This window comes from Lonchura striata, chromosome 3, assembly GCF_050655825.1.
Source record: "Lonchura striata isolate lonStrDom1 chromosome 3, ASM5065582v1, whole genome shotgun sequence".
NCBI classification, from domain to species: domain Eukaryota; kingdom Metazoa; phylum Chordata; class Aves; order Passeriformes; family Estrildidae; genus Lonchura; species Lonchura striata.
The window spans coordinates 64,081,789-64,094,207 of record NC_140705.1 but is presented as its reverse complement, the minus strand read 5'-3'; the positions used below and the strand labels follow the sequence as shown (position 1 = coordinate 64,094,207).

At 37.1% G+C, this 12,419-nt stretch overlaps 1 protein-coding gene across 6 annotated transcripts in view; it reads left to right on the top strand.

Annotated features, from left to right (window-relative positions):
- PDE7B (phosphodiesterase 7B) overlaps positions 1-12,419 on the top strand; it is a 167,755-nt gene that overhangs the window by 41,827 nt on the left and 113,509 nt on the right. For 4 of the 6 annotated variants that reach the window (XM_085576733.1, XM_085576732.1, XM_077782134.2 and 1 more), the window contains one exon: positions 11,141-11,201. In XM_085576733.1, the coding sequence (XP_085432859.1) occupies positions 11,141-11,201 (61 nt within the window). Of the gene's footprint in view, positions 1-11,140; positions 11,208-12,419 lie in introns of all 6 variants that reach the window. The other 2 variants (XM_085576731.1, XM_077782133.2) reach the window with 1 other exon arrangement.

The window sequence follows — 12,419 nt, the reverse complement described above, 5'->3', positions numbered from 1 at the left end:
TCTTCTTACTGTGAAGAAAATGGCATATTTTCCTTCGGCTGTTAGTGAGCCTTGCAGTTGTATTCTGCTATTCACCTCATACTCTTCCCAAGTGATTAATTAGTCCTAATAATGGTGGCCATAGCAGTATTAAAAACATCTTTTTAATTCCTTTACAAAAGCACAATGAATTTAGAGCTATTAAACAGTCCATGCTGCCCTCCCTTTATGACCAAATATGTGGATATCCCACATCCCAGTGAGACCATTAGCAACTCCCTTAGCTCTGCTTCCCTGACAGCCACCTTACTGGAAAATATTTTTCCAGCTGTGCAGATCCAACTTCTAACATTCAGGATTAAAGCTGATTTTAGGGTCCAAATGTGCAGCCAGCGTTTACACTGAGAGTCAGCTAAATCTTTCTAACTGCATTTGATGACGAGTTAGGCATCCAGGCTTTTCTCTGTAATCAGGTGGGCTAAATAAGTCTCTAGAAATTTCTCTCTCTCTTTCTTTATGCACATCTAGAAAACATCTAGAGCTCAGTTCCCTCAAGTGAGAGTCAAAAAAGCCCAGCATAGTTTTAAATATTATGTTCATCCTGCGAATTTTATAAAACAGACTTCTACAAATAGACTTCATTTAAAGAAATAGCTTAGTAAGACATTCAGTATCTTAGCAATTGTTTGAAAATATATAGAGAGAATTATTTTTCCTGAAGCCTATCATATAAAAATTGGGAATTAAATGAAAAAAAATCAAAACCAATTGGTTTTAAATCCCATCTTTAACATAAATACATAATAGCAGTAACACTTAAATAGCACAAGACAAAACCTAACAGATCTGAGAATAAAATCTTCTGAGAACAAAATTATAGATAATGAAGCCAGTTTTCCCTTTGGAGGACCAGTTAAAGAATAAACTATGTATGCAGGTATTAGTCACATTGTTTGATATGCCCACTGCAAGAAACTCAGCTGTGTGGTGATAAGAGTGGTAACAGACACTGAAGAGAGATGATGCCATGTGTATTAGTCAGAATCAAATTGATTAATACTAAAAATGAAATGGATTGTCTGGTTTTGTACAAACAGGTAGGAGATATGTGATAGAAACTCCACCAGTGAAATGTTCACCATGTTGACTTTGGCAGGTAAGAGTGGAAGGTATGAGCAAGGGCAGGCCAAAAGGCAATCTAAGATTATTCCCATGACAACAGAGGTTAACAGGTTAACATTTCTCGATTCTACAGATGAAGTGCAGTTCTCAGTTTTCCCCCCAAAAAGCAGTATCCAGTTAGATAGGGAGTTACACCAGACGTCTTTGCCTTTTTTGCAAAATTCTTGAGGTTTACTAGTTATAGCAGGAAGACATCTCTTCAAGAGAACAAATCCAGATGAAAGGAGGGAACCACACTCAACTGAGTCCTTCTTTAACCTTTATTTAGATCACATAAATAGTAGGTGGTGTTGCCTATTAGCAAAGTCTGAAAGAATAGTAACGACTTCCTTTTTCCTGTTTCTGTTGCAAAGAAAGCCAGTTTAATAAAGAGGTATTCTATGAAATTAATTTGTATCCTGCCTATTTTAATAAATATTACCTTTCTTATATAATGTACTTTACTGTATGTTGTAGTTAAAATGTGAGGTACATTTTTCTACTTTTCTACTTCTTATTTCTACTGGAAAATGCAGTTGTTCATAATCAAGTGTAAAATATTTTAGTGTTTTTTATTTATGAAAACTTACTAAGAAAACAAAGACTGGCAGGTAAAACACTTGCAGTAGAGTGTCTGCAGAGGTCTCTTACCCTCCAATATGATCAGGATATTGTTTGAATTACATATGGAAATGAATTCTGTAATAAAATTTCTGACGTGTTTTAATATCTGCTCTCAAAACAGGATTATGGCAGCAATTGCAGATAGCTATGAAGCCATGATGGCTTTATTTGCTCTAGATTAGAGATTGATGGCTCAAAAATACCTTGAGTGCACACCAGGGAACATTTTGTTCCCATTAAGTGTTTTTGCTGGTTTTTATTCCAGTTGTTTCTGCAGTCTAAAATAAGACTCTTTAGAATGAAAAGCTTGTACAATTTTTGTAAAGAGACTCAACAGGCAAATCACTTGGGAAGGCCTTGGGACTGCCAGAGAAGAAGGAAGATACCTGGGCAATTAATTCCTTGTATAAACTCCTGGGTATTTGATTCCTTGTGTGAACTCCTATGATGAGTTTTACCACAGTAAAAGAAACATATGTAGGTACTTTGTCCTTTTCTTTTACCTTCTCAAGGGTAAGCATGGATGTAGTCTTGGCGAAGAGATTATAATCAGAATATATTCAGAAGTGAAAGAAAAGAGCAGTTTTGTGTAATACTTGCCATCAATAGACCTATTTAATGCTGATGGTTCCACACATAAAACAAAACACTCTGCTTCTGGGAATTATTTTCAGGGAGAAAATTAGTCTTCTTAGTATTACTCCAAAAGACTGCAACCTTGGAAACAGTAGCTAATGTGTCAAAATAATGTGGATATTTTGTATCTGAAATATGTTCATAAGGATTACTGCAGTAGTATCTAAGTATATAATGGCATTTGTATGGCTCCAGATGTTATGAATCCCACTTTGAAAGTTGAAAAAGAGACATTAGTACCAATAACACTTTAATGCAGAAGATGTTCTTCCACAATGTCTAATATGACAATTTTTGAAATGCAAATTTTTCCTGTCAAAACAACACTTGCTGTTTTTTAGCTCCATATGTTCTGCACATAGAAACATGATGTATGCTGGCTGTACTTGAGTTTATAAAAGCCGTGTTTTCGGTGTTGAGGTCACTCAGTTTTTTGGTTTGATTTCCTCTTCTAAGCTGCAGTGGTATAAGAGTATCACTGAACCACAGAATGGCTCAGGTTGGAAGGGACCACAGTGGGTCATCTGGTCCAACCTCCCTGCTCGAGCATATCCTAAAGCACATGGCACAGGATTGAATCAAAAAAGTTCTTGAATCTCCCAGTGAGGGAGATACTCAATGAGTATTACATATAAGTTCAGTAAGTACTTCTAATGAATAGCTATGACTGTAGAAGCATGTGTTAACAAGCTAAATAGATGCCCATTTTTACAATATGTGTTTGGTAACATGGCTGGGCATGTGCCCACAAAATTTTGTTACTGGGTCCATTTTGCAGAACTATGGAAGGTAGCACTTATATATTAATACTGCTTGTAGTGGCAAAAGAGCTTTAAAATAAGTACAGTGCAGGAGAACTCAAAATGTAATGTTTGAAAAGTATAACCAGGATCAAATTTGGGTAAGTGGCTGGCAATAAACCCAGGAGATACTGTGTGACACGAGCTATTCGTGTCGTGACGCATTGAAATCATCTAAGCAGCTAATCAAAGGAGGGCCTGTGGCCATCCTTTGGTAGTGTCCTCTTTTCACAGAAATTGGGCCTGGAACTCCTTAGGGCATCGCAGAGCCTCAAAGTGTTGCAGAACGGACTTTGTTCATGCAAAGATTTCTTGCCCAGTTCCGTATGGATTTTACAAGATGGCAAATTCTGCACTCCTTTAGCAGCTGTCCTTGAGACCCTACTGCCTTCAGACCTAGGCACTGTGTGGTGCACAAGCAAAGAACTAGGGAAAAGCATTTTCCTGCCTTCTGCCTCTAAGTGCTCTGTTTTCACTTCTGCTGAAGCTGTCAACTTGACAAGATCTTCCACATGTGTTTTCAGGTTTGTTTGATGATTTCTAACTCTCTCCTATGTGGTTTGTTTGGTCCAGTGCCAGTTCTGTTACCTAAGTATGCCAGAAAGTGAGTGAAAATGGTGGGCTCATGGGCACATTACTTAATTGTTGGTATGCTTTTGGCATGGGTTGTTCTCACCAACTTCTATTCCTTAAAAATTAAGCTCTAGAAAGGATGAAACAAGACTGCCCCAGTACATTCTAATGTTTTAGGGAACCAGGAGTGCCCAGCTCTTGAGAAGCAGGTGGCCACTGGTTCTTGGTACTGCTCAGGAAGTGGTCAGGGAGACGGTCTTGTTAGACAGATGCCTGTGTCAACTCACTGGCACTCAGTCTTCCTGTCCTTCCTGACACTGCACTTTTGTTTGCAATCCATATGGTATGTAGTGGGCACACACAAACAAGCAGGTGCCAAAATTCATCCCACATTGCTCTGAACAGCCTGAGGAGACTTTTCAGGAGGTTTATTCTCCCACAGACCTTTGATTTGCTTATTGGAGAGAGTGGTGAGTCAGCTGGTGCTTCCAAGGCTTCGATCCAGTAGATAGGTGGGAATTATGTGACAAAAACCTGTGGTTGAAGTTGAGACCTAAATTTTCACAAATTAATCCCATATTTTCCTCCCATTACATATTCCAATAGAAAGTGAAAGTTAAAATGGCTGTGACCATGGAAAGCAACCAGGAGAACAGCCCAGCTCTACAATTCAGAGGAGGAAAGATAATTATGTGGTTCAGGAAATGTTTTAAATACAAAGAACTTTGATGTTTCACATCAGAGCAACAATAAATAGAGAGAACATATTTGCCTTTTCCCTAATACTGATATTTCCCTCCCATCTTCCCTCCTACTTAGAACTGTTTCTGTGGTGGGAGGACCTATTAGGTAATCTACAGATGTTTTACATTCTTAAATGTAAACTAGAAAATTAATTGTAATACAGGTTCATCCCATGAGGGTTACAAACTAGTCTGCTCTTTAATGTTTCTTGGATGTTGGCACCCCTTCAGAACATGCCTGAAAGTTGTGCCTCACCCGTTAATGCACACTTGACTGTAACTTACTGCTTAATAAAACCCAACATTTTTATTGCTTAGTAATTCTGTATTTGGCTCCCAGTGTCCCTGTTATAAACACTTAAAAGTAAGGATGCCATATTGAAACACTGACAGATTCTCATGGGGGTCAGGGCTGCTGGCGCCTCCCTAATGAACTCACACGCTGTTAAATTTTTTTTTTCCTTGACTCAAGAAGAAAACAAAGCAGTTAAACTGCTATATCCATTTTCCAGCAACATTAATCCATTTAAAACCACTCTTAACCATATTAAATCACAGGTTTGTGATAAAATGAACTGCCTAAAGGTTCACCTCAGGCTATTTAGCCCACAAACAAGATGCTGACTACTGGCAGCAATGGGCAGTTGGCAATTATTGCTCAATTTAGTTGCAATTACTTAGTTTGCTGTGTCTTCTGTTCAGACTAGCTGAGGGTCTACAGCATGGTAGATTCCAGAGTGAAATGCAGTGCCAGGGTTCTGCTGGAGATTGACAGTGACAGTGTTGAAATGTTACTTGAGCAACATTTTAATTTCTTGGAGGGAAGAGAAACCTTCCCTTTCAGTGGGAAAACTTGGAAAGGGATGAACTCTCTGAACAAGTCTGCCCAGATATAGCTATTCTACTCTACAGAAAATCATCCAGGTGTTAATAGAACCTGAATTTTCAGTTTAAGTATGCCTCAATGCTGATACTAAATAGGGAAGTTGGAAACTTTACCCATGAAATGCAGTACAACTGCAACATAATAGTTGCAATGAAATAGCAGTAATTTTAATAGTAAAAAATGTAGCATTCTAGCTTCTAATAGTATTTTAAAGGCAGTCATCAGCATGCTGCGATTACAGCATAGTTGTAAGTGGATGGACATAGACGTAATACATGCCAGTTCAAAAGAAGTGTAGTGATTTTCAGCCCAGTTTAGTGAAACCCTTAACTTGCCTAAAGTAGGTCTAAATTTTCATGTAAGTATTACATTTTATCTATAATTATTATGGGAACTGTTACTAAGTCCTTGGGAAATAGTACATAAAACCAATCACAATTTTTTATAGATCTTGGACAATTTATTAGCTGAAAGATTCTGGTAATGTTTGCTACCAATGGGAAAATTTATACATGTAATTCTCAAGCTGTATTCATTATACACATGCTTTTATGTAAGAAAGGCTAAGTAAAATTCTTGAAGAATGCAGAGTCATCAATTCAAGATCACATGAATAGGGCAAGCTTTTGCAATTACCATCTTCAGAGAAAATTAATCAAATAGGACCTGTTAAAATATAGTGTGATATAGAGAAAAGGAACTTTTGTCTCTAAACAAATAAAAACAATGGTTTTATTTCCTTTGCTAAGGCCAACAAAGACCATGGATAGGGATTCAGCAAAACTGAGAAGTATCTGACATTTAAGTGCATCTCAAAATTACAGAGTATCAGTAGGGAACTTCCTTGTTTTGCATAAAATTGATTTAATAACTACTCAGCTTTTATTTTTGGGGAGGTGATAGCAGAAAGGCTTCAGGTAAGAGACATTAGACATCTGTCTGCTTTTGTAGTGTCTGTACTTCCTTTTGTCCCTGTCAGAGAGGAGAGGCAGAAAGGGAAGCACAATATCTTGGATACCCTACAGTTCCTACACTCTGATAGTTTATCAAGTGAATTAACCTTAAAAGTACTCCCATGCAACCTGAAGATGAAAGGCATGTGGCCTGACTCTGAAATACTGCCTCTAGATTTCAGCTATTTATGAGTGGCCTGTTGTTTTATGGAAGCTTGCTAAGACTTACAAAGCAGCATTGTTTTCCACACTAGCAGATTTTACATCAATAATCCTTAGGCAAAAAGAATGATATTTTTACATGCTAGAGAAAATTATTCATGTAATTTTTACAGGTAATGGGGAAAGGAATGTAACAGGAAAACAGAAATAGGAATAACACTAGCTTTTTTTTGCCTCTGAGATTATCCATTTATTCATAAAAGCATAGAAGCTTTTTGCTCTGCCTTGAATTCTTTTAATCAGTTGTTTATGAGTACATCTCTTAACTTTTCTAAAGGAATAACAAATTATATGTAGTATTCTAGTAAAAAAGAAAGAAAGAAAGAGCTCTTTCACCCCACTATATTGTTATGTGGAATCTACGTCCATCTACTATTGATAAGAGCAAAGCATACTAACTGAAGGTTACTTTTAAAACAGAAATCAATAGATCCTTAAAAAATATTTGGCATGCAATCAATATGCAGTTAACACATCTCCTCTGTTTGGCGGTACAATAATCCCTGTCACCTCCTGCAAAAAGAAAGTGATGCAATATTCATTGCCATGTTTGGCTGATAATGTACATCAAGTACCTCCCTGATTTTCGCCATGTTGGAAGAGACATGTGTTGAACACCATACTCAGGACATGCAGAACAAAACAAATTAGAGTGAAGAAGTGTAAAAATATGGTTCCTATTCCAATAACCTTTTAAACTGGCTTTAAAAACTTGATTATCTGCAGCTTAAAAAGGTCAAATTTCATACCAGAAAAATTCCTACTGTATTTTTAAAACACTATACAATCTAACAAGATTAAAATAGTTAAATGCTAGATCAGTGTTAATTATATGCCTTTAATAAGTAGAAAATTAACATGCCACTTATTGCAATTTTCATGAAAAACACTTTCAGACATTTAATTGCTGAATTTTGTCATAGAAAAGAGTTTAGACCCACGTATTTCAATTACTTGATTTGCATCTTCCTCCTTAAAATGAGTAATGCATTACTTTATCATACAGATAGGAGTTGAATAGGATGACTTCAAAGCCAGTTTTTCCATTTGTAAAATTTTCTCCACAACATTAAAAAAGAAAACAACCCCCCCCCAACAAACTAAGAGCATATTCTGGCTGGGGTATGTACACCCTGTTTATTGCTACATATCTCAAATCCCCAAATGCAGCTGGTGTGAGTCCAGGCATGCTGAAAATGGAAATCTAACCTATGAATGATCACGTAATACCAGAGGAGTAACATGAGACACATTACTGCATTAGTACACAGAGAAGATTTTCCATCCATTCTCTGCATGAACCTTTTTCCTGCTAGTTATGCCCTGCTGTGTTGCAGTTTTACTTACACTGTTTCTGTACAGGGCTTCTTGTAGATGGCTGCCCATTTTCCCGTGTACTCCTCATAGTATCTCGCTAAATGGTCATCTTGCCTGAGAGCACCCTTCTCCAACAGAGCCTCTCTCTGTGGAAGATGATGCCTGTGCCTTTCGGTGTTTCCCTCTTCTGACAAGTGGTACTGGGCCATCAGAGTCATCCAGGCTGGTTTCAAGCTCTCCAATTCACTTACCTTACTGAGTTTGTGACATATTTCTTCTGAATTCCATGTCCTTTTGTTCCTATTCTCATTTTTCACTTTGTTTTATTTTAAGCTCCACTTTCAGCTGCTCCATGATTCAGTCTCTTTTCCATGGGGACGTGTAAGTTCCATTCCAGTTAGTGTTTCCATTGCAGCTTTTGTAAAAGGCTTAATATCATGTCATGCATCTGATCTCAAAAAAGGGAGTAGAGAGTAGGTAATGTATTAATTCATTTTCTTATATAAATATAAAAAATTTTCACATATGTGAAAATTGCAGGCTGCAATTCTATGTGAAAAAGCATCTCTATTACTGAAAATATTATTAACTGAAAGCACCTATGCTTCCCTTTTCTCCAGAAAGAAAAAAAACCCCAGTCTAGTCCAGAGTCCAGTTATTCAAAATATATGAATGTACAATGACAACTTGGAGGGTTGAATTTTACTTGTATTTACCCATTTCTTTGTTAAGTCTGACCAATTCAAAACACAACAGTTCTTTTAAGATTTTCAACAACAAAGGCTCTCACAATTCAGGGACATGGAACACTGGTGGTATTATTTTCAGCAGCGCTGTCTCTGTGAACTCACCAGCCTGACACTGCATATGGCAGAGCCAGTCCAACCAATACTATACTAGGCCCAGCCATGAAGCCCAAACTGAGATTTAAAGTATCCCATACTCAGGTATGTCCCAGGTCATTCCTCCTTCTCTCTCTGTAGAGAATAAGTAGAATAACCAGCATCTAATGCCAAATTCCTATTTCTTCTCCCTGACTGTTTCTTTACTGACTCTATAACCAACTTAGATGTTTTCAGGAGGGAATAAGCAGCTGCTGTAAGATTAGTTTGGAAATTGATTGGGTCTGGAGAGACTTTTGGCCACATCTCATAGTACCAACCACGATGTACAAGCAGGCAGAACAAACCTAAATGGGAAAAAGAAGTAAGCCAGGAAAAGGGCAGAGGAAACTTATCCAGTCCTGGAAGGAATTCATAGCACTTGTGGTAAAGTCCCAGATTAATCCTAAAGATTAAATCTTAAAATCATTCCTCGCTTCTTGTTAATGGAAAACATTTGCTAACAGCAAAAGTGCTCAAACAGCCCTATTCTGTGGATGAGAAAAAGTGAGTTCCTGCTGTATTTCTGTGCCATTTTACTCATCCAGGATTCAACTAAGTCCTTTTCAATGCTCTGAGCACTTTGTTAACAGTTTATTTTTCACCCTACTGATATGTACCTATGAACATTTACCAACGACAGAAGTTAAATTGCTGCAGAAAATCTTTTTCCTGGTATTTCCAGCTGCAGTGGTAGTGGTGAAAAATCTCCTAGGCTGACTGATGTAAAATGATTTTCAACCACTTCTGTGGACTGTAGGCATAAAAGGAATTCAGATAAGGCTATGAACTTGTATACAGTTATCTGAATCTTACTTGCAAAGTTTTCGAAGTTCATCCATCATCACAATGCATCCCATGGGATGTTAGCTGGCCCTGGGCAACGTTAGCCATTTTCCCAATTTCATAATGCTAGGACTGGTGAGTATTGCTAGATATTGTAAGATACCATTTGCCAGCCTGAAATGTGAAGTTTGTGTAAATATGTCTGGAACATACAGTACCTTTGAGGGACTGAATCAAAAACAACCAAAGGTTTTTAGAGAGCACCATAATTCCAGGGGTAAGGTGGGCAGTGAATTTTGACATGCTTTTTACCATCTGTGTTTGTCTAAGTAGGCTTGCTTGAGAAGAAGCAGCTGGGAGACTTCTGTGAAAAGAAGCCCACATTTTAGCATTCTTCTCAGAAGAATAAATATCAAGTTTCTGTTTCTCCTGACAAGGAGCTGGTATAAGAGCATTCATAAAATTAACTTTGAAATGCAAGGTGTTGTTTTTCTTTTTCATTGTTTCTGTAGTACGTGCTCCCACCTAGGAAGGTTAATACAGGCATCTGTTTGCTCTTTTTAGATGTAATGATGTATAAAAAGACTGTGTGGGACTTTTGTTTGTTTATTTGTGTTTATTTCAGTGTGAGGGAGGTGAAAAGTTTTTAACAATAGTGAGTTCCAAATGTGTTGTTCATTTATGAAACTGCTGCTGTGTTTCATCTTCTTTGATGCTCTGAGGATTTTTACTTACCTGGTTTGTAGGTTTTAATATTTGCTGCAATGTCATCTTTATTAATTAAAAGAAAGCAAAACAAACCCCCAATTCTAATAATTTCACCATAGGTGCTGAAAAGAAAAAAGTACATAAGAGAGAGAAAGAAAGAGGAAGGGAAATGGACAGCTCTCAGTTATTCTTTCAAACTTTACTCACTCTGCTTTTATTCCCATTTGGTCATGGATACCAAAACCATAAGTATGTAGATAAGGAAGTATAAACCACTTTTACCTAGAAAATATGAGGCTGTCCTTAAGACCCTCTCATGAGCTTTGAGTGTAGTGATACAAAACTGTATCTTTTATGTAGCACCTGAAAAAACCACCACTGAAGTTAGTGGATCTGCCCACTGATTGTCTTTAATTGAAGCTGGATCAGACCCATAAACCACACCAATTATGTTTCTCCTGGCAGCTAAACTGACAGGTCTGTCTGCATAAACTCAAAAATGATATCTTTATTTCAAAAACAAGGTAACACTTCTGTATTCTCATCATAACTCTAATGATGTTCCTTTACTGGGAATATACAGGGAGAAAATCATCCTCAATAACAGGGGCAGACATCAGTCTTAGCTTAAGACAGATCCAAAGGCACCAAGACATTACCTAGTTTTCCTCAGTAAACACCCTGGAGTACAGTGTTGCAACAACTATTTATTTTTCTCGAACTTTGGCTACTTGCAAAAGCTTTTATTTTGACATTTTTACAATGTGTCTTGAACATCTCTGGTTCCAAAATGTAAAGAGAGGTATCAGAGGATGAGGACAGGGGTGCTATCACAGAGACTTTAATGAAATATATCTTTTTTTTCCCCCAGAGGTGCGGAGAAATCTCATTTGATAGTCCTGACCAGAATGCCAAATGTGTTCGCATGCTAGGTAAGGGTAAGAATCTCTTCCATTTTTTATTCAAGTGTATGGATATGAAAATATGTTTAATTGGGAATTTCTTTTTAAAAGTACATTGTAATGACCATGATGGCCCACAATGGCATTTACATAGCTCATCCACATGTGATTCTCATGAAAATATTCTTTGCAATGAACTTTCAATTATTTAAACAAAGTACATATATTCCAGTAGTGTCCATGTGCATAGATGAAAACATAGCAGTACCAACACTGTAATTGGAAGCTCTGATGAGCTGAAGTCCCTAACTCATATTCAAAAGCTGAAAATATGTACTTCCAAAGACAGTATTAATTCAACAGGCATGTATAAAAAGTCTCTAAAGCAGACTTTCAGCTGCATCAGTCAGGGAAATATTAGTCAATGTGGTTTTACATATTTGCACTGGTGTAGCTTTGTAGAAATTCATATTAAGTAGAAGTGCCTATTCTTTAGAAACAATGCAAAAATATTCTACTATTCAATAATTTCTGTGACCAATTTCATTGTGGTTGTTTGTTTTGCCTGTAATGCTGGTATTGAAACATTAATAGCATGGCTAGTTCACAGTGAAAGGCGGGAAGTATGTGTCTAAAAACCTAAGAGATAATGTTTACTCAGAAAAGAAAATGAAATCACAGAACACTTGCAGGACTAAGCCTTAAATTCTGACCTGCCAGGGAAGAGATAAATATATGCTGTAAATTAGAGCATTGCATCTAATAACATGAAGACTGAAATAGACACAATTTTTAAAACTTCAACTGGCAGTGTCTAGGAAATGTATTCCCATCTGGGTGCATATCTGTGCTCTGTAATAACAGATTATGTGTTTGTTGTTTAGATTCATTAAATCCTATTGTCACAACAGACTATAATTGCTGCAGAGGAAATCTGTCATGCCTGTAGTGCACAGATCCTAACTGATGAACTGGCACAATGGGCCATAATGATCTGTTACATCAATGATCCATGGTTAGAAATGGAACAAGATGACAAAAAAGGATCCTTTATCATGCCAATTATAATCTACAATGTAAATACAATTGAGTTGCTAATACTCTAATTCTAAGGAAGTTATATCCATGAAAATTTTATTATGCATTAGGGGGAAGAATGGAGGGTGGAAGAGAGGAGAACAAAAAAAAACTCCTTCTGCACAACTTGGTTCATAATTTCATTTGGCATTTTTAGAACAAGTGAGTCCA